The 16071-nt window shown below is 39.8% G+C and overlaps 1 protein-coding gene across 1 annotated transcript in view; it reads right to left on the reverse strand.

Annotated features, from left to right (window-relative positions):
- The window catches only part of fhod3a (formin homology 2 domain containing 3a), a 69337-nt gene that overhangs the window by 23297 nt on the left and 29969 nt on the right, over positions 1-16071 (reverse strand). Inside the window, exons 4-5 of the mRNA XM_046059318.1 lie at positions 10046-10113; positions 9028-9133 (exon numbers count right to left, since the gene is read on the reverse strand). Of these exons, the coding sequence (XP_045915274.1) occupies positions 9028-9133; positions 10046-10113 (174 nt within the window). The remainder of the gene's footprint in view (positions 1-9027; positions 9134-10045; positions 10114-16071) is intronic.

Here is a 16071-nt window from a genome sequence, read left to right on the forward strand (position 1 = left end):
CAAGTTGAATATTAGTTCCTGTTACAAGTGGAGGGGAGAGTAACTCCTATCCCCTTCAACCATGTATCTGGACTTGAATTTGAAAGCTGAAGTTTTGTCTTCACTTCTTGGACATATCATTAAAGCCCATGACAAGACAAGATGTTGGAGTACAGCAGATATTTTGTCTGTTGATGACTTTCATCTCAACACCACTATTGGGAAACAAAGGACTCATATGCAGGTACTTTTCATCGACGAGGAAGAATTTTTTGATCCAAAGTACGACTACGACTTCACTAATCTCTCTGACTCGGCCGAGTATAAGAGAGGAGATGAGCTTTATGAGCGTCCAAAAGGTTGGTACCGCATGGCCTTAAAGGTCAAAGGTAAATATCCAGATGGAGAGGTATGACTTGGTATTGGATCGGATAGGAATTAAGTGGTATCGCACATCACTAATGATGACATTATTCATTATTTTAACGACATATGCTTGTAACAGTGTTTAATCAGAATGAAAGAACGTATCTAACGCTCTGTTGCTTAATTTCAGCGTTTAATGTCTGTGCTACAATTTGTATTCATCATAAATAATGACTGTAATATTATTATTTAATATAGTATTAAAAAAATTCAAGTTAATGTGAAAGTCAGTAAATCAATCTGTACTGATCTATAAATAAATGTGTGACTCTTAAGGTATTTGTCAATGACAGCTGCACGTCAACAAGGGTGTTGGAGAGTGCAGGTCACAGGTCATCTAGATGAAAATAACAAAATTGAGGCGCCACTCCCTTGGCGCGTTTGGCTCGACAGCCTTGACTACTGGGAAGAACATGAAGGTTTCTACAAGGTACAAGGCTGATTAGTCATTATATAGCACAAGGCCGCATAATGTAACGAAATTTGTGGTTCCTTCATGCTACACACACAAAATAGCCTATAATAAGCTCTTCACCATATTAACACTTATTAACCACATTAAAATATGGTAACAAATTCAATACAACAATATAGTTATTTATGTACATATATACATACAGCTATAGACTCCAAACATTCCAGTGTATTTTGGGATGAATGCAAAAACAGCAGCAACCAGATGATAATAGGAAAGTTTCATCTTGACAATAAACAGTCTGAAATTTGAGAAACAGAGTCCATCTTGACTGCGTTTGTGCACCAAGCATCATCGACGTAAAACACAGGGTCCACATCCTCTCATCTTGCCGGAGTCTTGCGCTGACAGCTCGGAACATGGACCACCTGCCGAATGCTTGATCCGGGATGTTGATGGGGCAGGTCTCTGTAACGATATGGGCATAACAGTCTCTGTATTCCATTGTCTGGTCAATATGAGTCCCATTTCGTCCAGACCGACTCTTTAGGAGCAGAAGTAAGCCCAAGCTGGGCCAGCATGGCTCCACTCCTGGCTCTCTTTCCTCTCCTCTGAGTGATCACTGCACCCGCCGTGGCGCCTGGTCCTGTTGTTTGGGCCGGGTGGATCGTGGTCTGCTGCTCTTTAATCCAAAAATCCTGTCTTCATTACCTTTATATTCCTTTTTTAATTGATATTGTTGTACATGAAAGCAACAGTACAGATTGTGTAACATCCAAATAAGGGATTGAGGTGACTATTAAAAACAAGTCTTATACTTTCACCACAAGAAAAGACTTCAGTAGCAGGCAAGCAAGCACACACGACACGAGCAAGAGAAGGAAACAACATCTTTGCTCTCATGCTCCTCAACCATATGTCTAAACTTCATGAACAAATCATTAAACCCTATGACAAGACCAAGTGGTTTTGTTTTCCACTTTATGTTCTATCACAGAAAGAGGCACGTTATTAGTTGTATATGTACAGTAGTTGATATGGTTTACCTTTCGCTGAATAAACTTTAAACTCAGTATAATAAAAGCAACCTTTGCATCTTAACTCACTCCTAGATTTACAGGAAATGTTCCTGTTGTTGATGGTATGGCAACCTTTGTGATACAGCACTCATATAATACTAAGAAATCCACTCTTAAATCCAATTTCATTTACATTTTCCACTTTAATGTTAGTAAAGCAACATTTGTGAAAGTCATTCAAACAGAGGGGAGACTGTAAAAGAGGTCGTGGTTGTCATGTGTTGTTCTCTGTCAAAGCACCACTTTAGATTCAAGCCAGGAGTCAGAAAAAAGTGAAAGGGAATTATCTTATCTAAGCTTACATTATGTTAGATATAAGTTCCTGTGAAGAGAGAAAGCTCAGCTCACACACATCGCAAACAAGAGAACGAAACAACATCTTTGCTCTCATCCTTTTTCAACCATGTATCTGGACTTGAATTTGAAAGCTGAAGTTTTGTCTACACTTCTCGGACAAACCATTAAACCCTATGACAAGACAAGATGTTGGAGTACAGCAGATATTTTGTCTGTTGATGACTTTCATCTCAACACCATCATCGGGAAACAAAGGACTCATATGCAGGTACTTTTCATTGACGGGGAAGAATTTTTTGATCCAAAGTACGACTACGACTTCACTAATCTCTCTGACTCGGCCGAGTGTAAGAGAGGAGATGAGCTTTATGAGCGTCCAAACGGTTGGTACCGCATGGCCTTAAAGGTCAAAGGTAAATATCCAGATGGAGACACCTGGTTGGGACCAGACGGGTGGAGAAGTCACTCTGTACCCGGAGAATGGCCTGTTTCCTACCACGGAACAAGCGTGGATGGAGCCAAAGGCATCATCACGGGTCACTACAAAGCAGGATCCGGAAAATTATATGGAAGAGGAATCTACTCAACCCCAGACATACATGTCGCTGAGAGAGAAGAGTACGCCAAGACCTTCACATCTAAGACAACAGGGAAAAGTTACAAAGTGATCCTGCAAAATCAAATCAATCCTGAAATGAGAAAGATTTGCCAACGATCAGGCTACTGGCTCATTCCTGTTGACGAAACAGCATCTGCCGAGAAGGAAAAACAGATTGTGGAGAGCTCTATTCGACCTTACGGCATTCTGATTAAGGAATTGGTGGTATTCTTCACTCATTATTTACTGCAGTCCAAGCACTGTTTAAGTAGAGCCAGAGCAAGTGTCTAATGGTCAGGGGCCTTTCAAGAGATTTATTCTAGGCGTGTTTCCTGTGTCTGTTAGCATACTGTCTTCACAGTGATATCTGTCCTACATTTACAAACAATTTTGTATCACAAACTAGAGCAATTGTGGGAAGGAGCAAGTTCGAACGATGAGAAAAAAGACACCATCTAGTGGTCTCCTCTACGTGCTGCACGAAGTAAAGAATCAGATTCATCACATAGTCGACTCTGTAATCTTATTGAAGGAATTCTTGTCAAATTTGTGTTATTTTACACAAGAGATTTCTGTATTTGAGTTTTATTTTTGCTCTTCTCTCTAGGCAGGGCTGATGGGGAAAAACGTTACCTGTCAATCAGCAACACAGTTCTGATGAGGAAGATTAATTGAGTTCTTGACTGTTAATCTCTTTACAAATAATAAATAAGGGTTCTTTGTTTCCTTACATTTGCTTAATTGTTTCTTAGGAGTTTATTGTTATGGAAAAATACTTATTTGAAACCAAGTTTTCAGGGTCTATAAGCATTCCCAGCTGTGATTAGCAAATATCTATGGAATCTTGTGGTTAAGAAACGAAATCAATGTCTAATGATTTTTTTGTGTGAAGGTATCAGTGCTCTGAAGCTTTCAACTCTGTAGTCACTTATTTTTCACTAAACTTTATTCACTTCAGTTTGTTTGTCACACCTGAAATACATGATTGTTAATTGTTGATTACTGACTGAATAAAAATAAAGAGCTGTAAATTATTTTCCCTCCAGTGTTTTATTGCTGAGATGTTGAAACTGACTGTTTAACTGTCACAGACCACACAGCTGTCTTGTGCAACTGGTAGAAACAAAAAATAAAGTCCTTATAATACAAACGGTTTGATAAGTTTGGAGTGAAGAAAATGGAAACCTCTCTGAGTCTGTGTACAAAATTATGATTTGAAACAGCATTTGAGAAAGTAAATTCTTGGCCCATAATTTTTAGACAAAAGAGCAAACCTCAGTGGTATTGTTTTCCACCATGTTTTCTACCACAGAAAGAGTCATTTAATTATTTTTATATGTACATTAGATAAAATATGGTTTCTCCTCTCTGAATAAGAGTTGATCTCAGTATTTATAGAAGCAGCATTTGCAGTTTCACTTCACTTCCTTGTTGATTTACAGCCACGTTTCCTGTTATTGACTCTTAACACTAAGAAAACATCTTGTATGCACTCTCAACTTATTTAGATTCAAATTTGAAAATTTAAGTCATATCTTCACTTTTTGGAGAAAGCCTACAACTTTATGATCACAGACGTAGGAAAACAGTAGACGTTTTGTCCGTTGATTCTTTTTCAACACCGTCATCAGGAAACAACAGACTTATGTGAAGGAGTTTTTCATTCGTGAGACAAAAGAAGGAAAAAACAACTTTGCTCTCATGCTCCTTAACCATGTAACCATATGTCTAAACTTCAAGAACAAATCATTAAACCCTATGACAATACCAAGTGGTTTTGTTTTCCACTTTATGTTCTATCACAGAAAGAGGCACGTTATTAGTTGTATATGTACAGTAGTTGATATGGTTTACCTGTCGCTGAATAAACTTTAAACTCAGTATAATAAAAGCAACCTTTGCATCTTAACTCACTCCTAGATTTACAGGAAATGTTCTTGTTGTTGATGGTATGGCAACCTTTGTGATACAGCACTCATATAATACTAAGAAATCCACTCTTAAATCCAATTTCATTTACATTTTCCACTTTAATGTTAGTAAAGCAACATTTGTGAAAGTCATTCAAACAGGGGGGAGACTGTAAAAGAGGTCGTGGTTGTCATGTGTTGTTCTCTGTCAAAGTACCACTTTAGATTCAAGCCAGGAGTCAAAATGAAAGTGAAAGGGAATTATCATATCTAAGTTTACTTTATGTTAGATACAAGTTCCTGTGAAGAGAGAAAGCTCAGCTCACACACATCGCAAACAAGAGAAGGAAACAACATCTTTGCTCTCATCCTCTTCAGCCATGTATCTGGACTTGAATTTGAAAGCTGAAGTTTTATCTTCACTTCTCGGACATATCATTAAACCCTATGACAAGACAAGATGTGGGAGTACAGCAGATATTTTGTCTGTTGATGACTTTCATCTCAACACCATCATCGGGAAACAAAGGACTCATATGCAGGTACTTTTCATCGACGAGGAAGAATTTTTTGATCCAAAGTACGACTACGACTTCACTAATCTCTCTGACTCGGCCGAGTGTAAGAGAGGAGATGAGCTTTATGAGCGTCCAAAAGGTTGGTACCGCATGGCCTTAAAGGTCAAAGGTAAATATCCAGATGGAGACACCTGGTTGGGCCCAGACGGGTGGAGAAGTCACTCTGTACCCGGAGAATGGCCTGTTTCCTACCACGGAACAAGCGTGGATGGAGCCAAAGGCATCATCAGGAGTCACTACAAAGCAGGATCCGGAAAATTATATGGAAGAGGAATCTACTCAACCCCAGACATACAAGTCGCTGAGAGAGAAGTGTACGCCAAGACCTTCAAATCTAAGACAACAGGGAAAAGTTACAAAGTGATCCTGCAAAATCGAATCAATCCTGAAATGAGAAAGATTTGCCAACGATCAGACTACTGGCTCATTCCTGTTGATGAAACAGCATCTGCCAAGAAGGAGAAACAGATCGTGGAGAGTTCTATTCGACCTTACGGCATTCTGATTAAGGAAATAAATGACGATGACACCAATGATGATGATGCTGGTTCAGTTGGTGGTATTCTTCACTCATTATTTACTGCAGTCCAAGCACTGTTTAAGTAGAGCCAGAGCAAGTGTCTAATAGTCAGGGGCCTTTCAAGAGATTTATTCTAGGCGTGTTTCCTGTGTCTGTTAGCATACTGTCTTCACAGTGATATCTGTCCTACATTTACAAACAATTTTGTATCACAAACTAGAGCAATTGTGGGAAGGAGCAAGTTTGAACGATGAGAAAAAAGACACCATCTAGTGGTCTCCTCTACGTGCTGCACGAAGTAAAGAATCTGATTCATCACATAGTCGACTCTGTAATCTTATTGAAGGAATTCTTGTCAAATTTGTGTTATTTTACACAAGAGATTTCTGTATTTGAGTTTTATTTTTGCTCTTCTCTCTAGGCAGGGCTGATGGGGAAAAACGTTACCTGTCAATCAGCAACACAGTTCTGATGACGAAGATTAATTGAGTTCTTGAGTGTTAATCTCTTTACAAATAGTAAATAAGGGTGCTTTGTTTCCTTACATTTGTTTAATTGTTTCTTAGGAGTTTATTGTTATGGAAAAATACTTATTTGAAACCAAGTTTTCAGGGTCTATAAGCATTCCCAGCTGTGATTAGCAAATATCTATGGAATCTTGTGGTTAAGAAAAAAAATCAATGTCTAATGATTTTTTTGTGTGAAGGTATCAGTGCTCTGAAGCTTTCAACTCTGTAGTCACTTATTTTTCACTGAACTTTATTCACTTCAGTTTGTTTGTCACACCTGAAATACATGATTGTTAATTGTTGATTACTGACTGAATAAAAATAAAGAGCTGTAAATTCTTTTTCCTCCAGTGTTTTATTTCTGAGATGTTGAAACTGACTGATTGATTTACAGCCAAGTTTCCTGTTATTGACTCTTAACACTAAGAAAACATCTTGGATGCACTCTGAGTTGCTTGTAAAAGCTTTGTCTGCTGTAGGTTTCATGTCTTGATTTATATCAAAGCTGGAAAGAGTGAACTTAGCTCACACACAGCGTGAAGCAGAGACAGAAGTCAACTTCATCTTCTTTAATTATGTATTTAGACATAGTCATATCTTCACGTTTTGGAGAAAGCCTACAACTTTATGATCACAGACATAAGAAAACAGTAGACGTTTTGTCCATTGATTCTTTTTCAACACCGTCATCAGGAAACAACAGGCTTATGTGAAGGAGTTTTTCATTCGTGAGAAACAATTTTTCATCCAAAGTACGACTACGACTTCACTAATCTCTCTGACTCGGCTGAGTTTTCTAAGAGACGATGAGCTTCATGAGTGCCCAAAAGGTTGGTACCATATGGCCTTAAAGGTCAAAGGCAAATATCCAGATGGAGACACCTGGTTGGGCACCAAAGGATGAAGGAGTCACTCTGTACCCGGAGAATGGCCTGTTTCATACCATGGAACAGGCTTAAAAGGAGCCAAAGGCATCATCAGGAGTCATTACACAGCAGGAGATTGAGCTGAATATGGAAGAGGAATCTACTCAACCCCAGACATACATGTTGCTGAGAGAGAGGACTATGCCAAGACCTTCGCCTCTAAGACGACAGGGAAGACTTACAAAGTGATCCTGCAAAATCGAATCAATCCTGAAAACAGACGACGATCAGACTACTGGCTCATTCCTGTTGAGAGAGGAGCATCTGCCAAGGAGGAGAAACAGATCGTGGAGAGCTCTATTCGACCTTACGGCATTCTGATGGCTGTAGTTCATGTAAGTGTCTCATTGTCTGTCGCCGTAGGGGCTTTCAAAAACATTTGCTTTGTCCACGCTTACACGATGTTTCATATTTGCTGAATCTAAATATTTTACAATAACCACTTTCTGATCACTTATTGTATCAAAACATCAGCACTGTGTTTCTGTCAGATTTGTTGAACACCAGCTGCTGCATGTACGCACACACCCATTTCAACCAACGAATGCATATTTGAACGATTATGTCCGCATAGCCTACAGTCACACATGCCAGCTTGGTTGTTACACCTGATTATTATTATTATTATTATATAAATAAAGAGCTGTAAATGGCCCTCGCTACAGTGTTTTCACAGGTTGGACGTCTGCAAGAGAAGATTTGTTCGGGACGATCTTCTGTCAGCTGCACCAGCTGCTCAGAGCTGCCCCTGTAACATTTATCAAATGGCCGTAAATAGCGAGTCATTAGGCAATTAATAGCAACCAAAACACTCCGTAACTATGCTACCCATGAAATGATTATCCCTGACACATGTTTGATGTGGAAAGTATGAAAAAGACTGCAAAGGAATGGCAGTGTGTGTGTGTGTGTTTGAGTGTGAAAAGCTCTGGACCTCTCTGGGGAAGTGCATTTACTGCTTTTGTAAATATTAAAGTGTGTGTGTGTATGTGTCTATGTGTGTGTGCGATAATTTGTATACATGTTCATTAGTGTTGCTATACTGTATCTCATATTGTTATGATCACATCATGATTTACTATTTTTAATGCTTTTGTCATATTATATATCAATGTAACTGTTAACTTTTAATGCATTATCATTGCTGTTTGCATGTGTTGTTGTTCAAACATCCTAAATTCATTCTAAAAAGCCCACTGAAGTGCAGAGCACAAATAAACACCCAAATTTTTATAACTGCTCAGATAATGAAAGAATAAAGATTGTACTGGGACAAATTCAAGATAGTTTTGTTGTCGCAGTTTGTGACTTTCTAACCTGTCCCAGTCACCTGACTCCCACATCCACCTGCTCGCCAGTGTCTCATTCTCCACTCACCCTGTCAGTATAAAGTATGTATCAGCCCCCTTTTCCCAAGTCATGTTGTACATATTACCCTTAAAATCATTTAACTCTTCCTGCCTACCTGGTGGTCTGCATTTTGGTCCTTTATCTTCGCTGCCTTGTACAAAACTTGACTGCCACGATGTGAGGAAAACTGACTGACCTGGATGTACATCAGGCCTCAGATTCCTTTTTCCGTTTATTCATATGTTGAGTTTTTGTATTTCTATTAGAATTACTATAAAATAATGTGTATTCATTGGTTTTAATTTAAAATCTGCTGTTTTGGTTTTTTTGTTTTTTTTCCCCCCATAACAATGTTCTAACCATACTGTACATCAATGTCAGTATTCATACTTGAAATACTGCATCTGTTTATGGTCATCAGAGAGTGAGAGAGACTATACCTCTTAATATGTAGTTCTGGTAATTCTGGTCAGCTTCTGCTCCCACCTTGATGAGACACGTCAGACCTTCAGCCATCACAAACTCGTGGACCAGATCTTTGTCATCCTGAAGTAAAACAGAGAGAGAAAGAAAGCGCACAATAAATTACAATACAGTCTACACTGACTAACCACACAAAATCCCTCTCTCAACCTTCTCTTTTGTTACCACATGGTGTCAGTAATGTGCAGAATTAGAATTAAAGTTGACAGTGCATCATAAACTTATAACCCCCCCTCCTGTTCAGGACAGCTGTTGCTCCACCCATACACACTCTACAGGTCAACAACCATGTGTTTCGAAATTTGTTGCTTTCAACACATCATCCTTTATCTCAAATATCAAAAACAAAAATAAGAAGATGATGAAAGCACTTTAAGATAGTTATCTGACCAAATGCAAAGTAATGCTGCCTTCTAGTGCACCAAGTTCTGACGTCTTCCTGTGTTCGTTCGAGGTTTTCATATGAAAAAGAAGCAGCAGTTGAATGACGAGGAGATGTTTTCATTCAGCTGTTGCTAAAATGCCACTGCATTTGCCATCAGGTACTGACGTGTGACTTCCACGCTCGGGTCACATGCTCACATTTATTTTGGCCCATTAAAGTGTGTGCATATTGTAATCATGATACTTACAATAGCACTTAAATGATGCAGTCAAAGTTCTCACTGGTTTTGTTTACTGAACTATGTGTTACTATATATGAGTATTCTGCCTGTGCGTGTGTGTGTTCTCCAGAAAAAGCCTTTGGTATTTTAGGTGGTTGACTCCTCTCATCTTAAAATAAAGATTCACACAAACACAAATGTAAACACAGATACACACACACACATACACACACACACACACACACAGGGAGAGAAATGCCACGTTGATGGAGATCCCTGTCATCATGGAAGCGCACAGTGGCCACAATAACCATCTGTATTCTGCAACAACAAACTGACAGTAATTGCATGTGACATATGTGTGTGTTACCTGAAAAATTTGCTTTAGAGAGAACAGTGCCCGTCTCAAGTCACGTCCATTGGAGTTGTACAGTCGTTCTGGAGAGAGAGAGAGAGAGAGACAAAGGAGTGGTTATTTGTTAGAATTCAATAAACAGCAACGAGATTTATTAGAGTGACCCAAGTGTTCGCACAAAAAGTTTCCACCTGACTTGAAGCAAGCATTTTTGACACATTCTGTTTGCATTGTTCATTCCCCCTGTGCTGCTTTCACCTCTCACCAGTGTTCATGTTGTGTTCTATGACTTGATCAATAAAACTTGTGAGTAAAATGAATTTCAGCTGTGCAAAAGTTGCACAAATAGTTTTGATATGCAGAAGGGAACTGTGGCTGTGACCACCTGGGGCAGGCACTTCATCACACACTTTCACCGTGTCCTCACTTGCTGAGCCACACGTGCATGCTCTGTCACACACACACACACACACACACACACACACACACGTTGCAGTGGTGATTAGAGCTGTATTGGAATGTTAATGAGCTGCTGGCCGGGCTTCAACGGTGAGGTATTCAGGTCACGACACGGAAAGCACTCAGAACAAACGGCTACGAGCTCTTATACCACCACACTCATATTTAGCCTTATTATTATTATCCTTTAACACAAAGAGATCATAAACACATAACTACATAACACAAGTCATTACAGGACCTTTAACTGTTTATTGTAACCATGTGAACTGTACATGGTATTTCTTATCTAATAGTCCTTCTGTAAAATGTGGGGTTTATTATGTTTTTGTGGTGCTCAATGTTGCGTTTATAGTACTTTATCATTATATATATCTTGTAATCAGTACTATTACAATCATCATATTTCTACTATATTCATATAGTTATGGTTATATTTTAAGTATGTACAGTGGTTAAAAATTTCAACACAATTAACATTTTTGGTGGGACCACATGAGTTGCCGATTCAACTCTTGATCATTTCTGAGACAGTACTTACTGCGGTGTTGTTGCACTAAAATTTATTATACTTTCCATCACTCCTCTTATTTTGTCCACCATTTTGTATCTAAGTATTTCTATTTGCATGTACATAACCACTATAAAAATCAGGCAACAGACATATTGTTTAATTTCTAAGTGCTCTGGATCAAGCTCAAAGTCTAGTTTAGTTGAGTGTCCATACTGTCCATTTGTGCGTATGAACATTTGTACTGTACATTCAGTTGTGTGTCAGTAGGGGGTTTGGGAATCTGCCTGTAAATCCTGAGCTGGGGGGGGGGGTTAAAAGCATATAAGGGCCTTCTGTCAGGAGCTCAGTGATGACTGTCGCTAAGCTAAACGAGGCTAACCCAAGGCCAGGGTCAAAATCATTATCATTCAGCACACAGAGGAAAAATTACAGGACTGTCTGTCTCTCCATCTGCAGGACCCTTTCTGTGAGATCAGCAGGGGCCTTCATGAAATACATCTGCAATAGTCTACGGCGGAGAAAACCAAATCATGCAAATCATTAAAGCCAAGAGGCTACTGGCACCGATGTGTTTAAATATGTGGGGAAAAGTGACTCCAAACTCACCAAAAAGCAAAGACAGACAGAAAAGACAACTTATACCTAAGCATGAAGGAGGTTGTGTAGGAGAAGAGAAAGGAAGGAAAGGAAAAGACAAGACAAAACAGAATATGAAAGGACAAGAAGCGACAGGAAAGGGAAAGGGGTGACCGCTGATTACAGGCCAGTGTCTGATGTGAGGAAAGACAGCCAATTGCTTCTGGGTATTTAAGGCAGAGGAGACAAATGAGTGCTGAAGACGAATGATTCCCCTTACTTGAGTAAAACATTGATTTTGAACCTTGTCTGAGCTAGTCCAGCTGATTAAAATTGTAGGCCAGGCTGGATCAGTACCCCCAGGGGCCGCTGGGCACTGAAGCTCCGAAGGGCCCTCCTCCAATCCCTAACACCGACACTTTCGATAACAAAGCTATTGACATCCAGCAAACCACAGGCACCTTATAGAACCTTCCCCCCACCAGACAGACTGCACCAACAAGCATAGAAACACAAATGATGCTAAGGCCCACCTTAATTAGGCCATTTGAACTTCCAGCCAAGCTGGCATGTCAAATCACACACATATTGGTGAAAAGTTGATGACTAGTCCAGCTGAGCAGGCAGCAAGTATACCTGTCCAGTTCAATAAACCAAGTACTGCCATCTCACTCACAAAACACAATACAACGATACAATGAATTCAATCATCCCAAGACAGTGCACGGCTCAATACTATGGCAAAATAGTGTTCACTGAAAATCCCCCAAGCAGAAAGCACACTAGTAACGTTAATTCGGAAACATGACTGATACAACCTCATAACACAACACTGCTGAGCGCAGTTTGCAAAAGAACAGTCACTAAGTGAGTTGGGCAACTTCTCACACTCCAAAAGCCAACATATAACGTTACTGCACTGACAAACTAACTCCCACACAGGTTTACAGCACCATCACACCATAATGATGCAATGCACATGTTATGCAAACAACATATAAACTCAGCAAAAACATCCTTATCTGGTCCCACAATCAGATTATATACTAACGTTAGCCTAACAGTTAGGTTAAGTTACTTAATTCACATAGTAACTTATCTCTCACCTTTAGAAGTTCTAATGTTCTTGTCTTTTTCTTAGCAAAATAACGTTAGCCAATCGTGTCCAGCTAGCAACAAGTAACTTAACGTTAAAGCAATATATTTTTTGGTGGACGGAGACTCTATAACGTTAATAATAACAATATAATAATAGAGTGTCTTTCTGACGGCTTCCCCCTCCGTGATGCTGGATAGTTAACTTAGCCGCCAGATTCTGAAAGGCTGAAATCCCTTTGAGACGCTCTCTGTAATCCATCCCTATAGTGCAGATGATGGTACCTGCCACTGTCGATGGGCTCGAGATGGAGTTACCTCGTTCTGTTTGCTGATGTCTTTTCCGTTTCTTTCCTAAAGTTAGCTAACGTTACAGTTAACTTAACGTTACTGAGACTGAGCATAACGTTAGCTGGTAGAGTAGACGGTGCTTCCAAGCTAACACCGGCTAAGTAAGCTCGATATCCTGCTATTCATTTCTAGCTTTTTTTGAAAAACCTACTTATTAGCGGCATATTTTTTTTTTATTGCAGCTGCTTCTTTCTCTTTCTCTTCCTTATCCTATTTCTTCTTTCTCTTGGCAGCGCTGGGCTTCCGTTTGCCAACGCTTCCATTTCCACAAACACTAACGTTACACTCGCAGATACAAGCCAGCTGACCATGGGTCCGTTACAAACTGAATTCACCGTTTTAATCTCAACTTGTTCTTACAAAAATTGATCTTGAATCAGTACGGTGTAATCCACCTGCTCAATTACCCACCCACCTTTTTCAGTAGCCAATCTACACAGTGTACTGGGTGGTGATAGAGCAGCGGATATGACACGGCATGTGTGGTGTGAGAGACCCAGGTTGGAATCCACTGTGAGACATCAAGACACTAACCTCTAGGTGCTCCAGAGGTGTGTGACCTCTGACCTATATAGCAATTGTAAGTCGCTTTGGATAAAAGCATCAGCTAAAATGAAGACGTGTGCTTCCAATCATTACCTGGCCAGTCATCAAACTTACATATAAAACAGACAATCATAATGACACTTCATTTTTGTAATAAACCTCAATCACAGAGAGCCCCTCTCTACCCATACAGTAGATCTGGGTCAGGTTGTAGGAGACAATCAACCACAGTGTCAAACCCAACTGACTTCACATTTACTGTGTCAGGTTACCATCATCAGTATTTCTCGTTGTTTCTATTTGGCAGAGATCATTTTGGCACAGCTACTAGCTGTGGAACATAGACCAGCCAGATCAATTCACACTCTATGTCTGAGAGGCACTAAAACTGTCTTCATGTGGTTTAATTTTATCTTTCTTAAACGGAGGAGAACACATACAGGTGGCAGGTGCTATGACCTCCTCTTTTCAAACAGCCAGTTTGGCCTGATTTCCTCATTTCTCTAGGTTTCCCTGGAAATCAAGTGGCCACTTAATGGTGTAAGGAATACTCCGCCTGGCCCTTGAGAGTCAACAGTTCGTGTAGTCGGTCACGTGCCATGTTCATGTTCTTCATCAGGCCGTGAGCTGGGCTGTCAGGGTGACCTTTACTAAAAATGTCTGCTGTCCGTCAGGAGCACCTCAGCAGCAGCGATAAGCCTTAAACTTGCCGTAATTCATTGTGGTGTAACAGTAGTGATGCAGTCAGGTGTGAAAAAGTGGGAACACTTTGTTATAATTAGGCCTATAGAGTTTGCAAGGAGAACAACCAGCAATGAATATGAACTTATACTGAATGAAATGTTCAGAAAATACATTTTTTAAATTCTATAATTCTATAAAAATGGGCAATGACTCATTAAAACTAAGAAGTCTGTCTTCCTTGCAGTTATTTTATACTGAATTGTGTGGAGTGTGGTATCTCCCTTCCTAACACATCAAGCCAGTCACAAAATATTTGCCAGATGTATTATTTTTATTTATTATTATTTCATAGTTACATTGCTGTATTTCTCTTTACTGAGTTATGGACTCAAATAGGGCTGACCCCGAATAGTCAAAGATTCGATGCTTCAATAGGTGGAGTACGCTACACTCTGCACAAGACTGGTGAACAGCAGGCGAGAGAGAGAGAGAGAGAGAGAGAGAGAGAAAAGGGTCATCAATAAGCATCAGTTTAGCTGGAAATTTACAGTGTAAGTTGAATGAATAGAAACTGCAGCTCTGCAGCTTCTCAAGATTAAAGCGTCCCCCCGCACGATGGGTCGACTTTAGGCAAGACTTGACAATTCTGATTCGACTATGTAAATCGTTAGTCGGGGACAGCCCTTGTACTCAAAACTAAAGTATCACAGCTGCATAGGAACCGCTGAGGACCTGTTACGTATGTTGGAATGAACATGACTGATTCATTACCCTAGCTGGATACAGATAATGTACGGTATGCCATAAGCTGTAAGGACACAGTATTTGTGCTAGGGCTGAAGGCCATAACAGACTTCAGAGGTAGGGTCATATAATTACATTGCTCCATATGTAACATGTTTAGGATGTTGGATATAGTAGTGTCAAATGTCAAAAAACAAAGAAACCACACTGTTTTTATGTATGAATTTACTATCTTCACAAGTGGTTTAATATGGCAGTTCATTCTAAAATAACATTTTGTGAGACTAGTCAGTTAGCGGAGGAAACTGTATTTGTTTCCAAAGAAAATCCTCTTCTTTCACAGATTTCTTTGAATCAAATGACTTCATTTATTTCATAAAGAACACTTCTTCACTTGTGATTTTTTAAAACTTCCAGAAGTACATTTGAACATTTGAACCAACACTCTCGCAGTCTTGCCAGCATTAATGTCGTCATGGCAATACCCTGTAATCAGCTGATAGTTGCTAACAAAGTCAACGTAATTACCCTTTAGCTCCAGAGTAAACAGAGTTTGACATGCAAAATAATCAACGGGCCATTTTCCCATTGGCACAAAGGGCTCCAGCTGTCTTAACACTGAGTGCCTGGAGTGATGGTGCACTCAAGCTGGAAATAATTCAAACAAATCCCTCTGACCTTCAACATCTGGGCCAAAAACTTTGGCCTAACAACACTGCTTCAGTGCCTGCATCTCTCTAGAGGGAGACTGAAATAACAGCAAAACACAAACAAGGAAGATAACACATCTTAATTGGAGGCCCTCCACTGGTCTAAGCGAAGGAGCAGTAGCTGTGGGAATAATAAGTGAAGAGGAAGGAGAGGAAAATATAAATGAAAGGATGGTTTTTGAAGGGAGGATTTGCCACTCCACGTGTCTTTTGATGGTCATTCTCCTTTTTTTCCTGGCCCTAGGTTTTATTATTGTCACAAGAAAAGCTGAAACACTTGGGATGTGTCATTGTGGCTTGAGCAGAGAGTGAGTGTGTGTGTGTGTGTGTGTGTGTGTGTGTGTGTGTGTGTGTGTGTGTGT

The sequence above is a fragment of the Micropterus dolomieu genome, linkage group LG09 (genome assembly GCF_021292245.1).
Source record: "Micropterus dolomieu isolate WLL.071019.BEF.003 ecotype Adirondacks linkage group LG09, ASM2129224v1, whole genome shotgun sequence".
Classification (NCBI taxonomy): Eukaryota; Metazoa; Chordata; class Actinopteri; order Centrarchiformes; family Centrarchidae; genus Micropterus; species Micropterus dolomieu.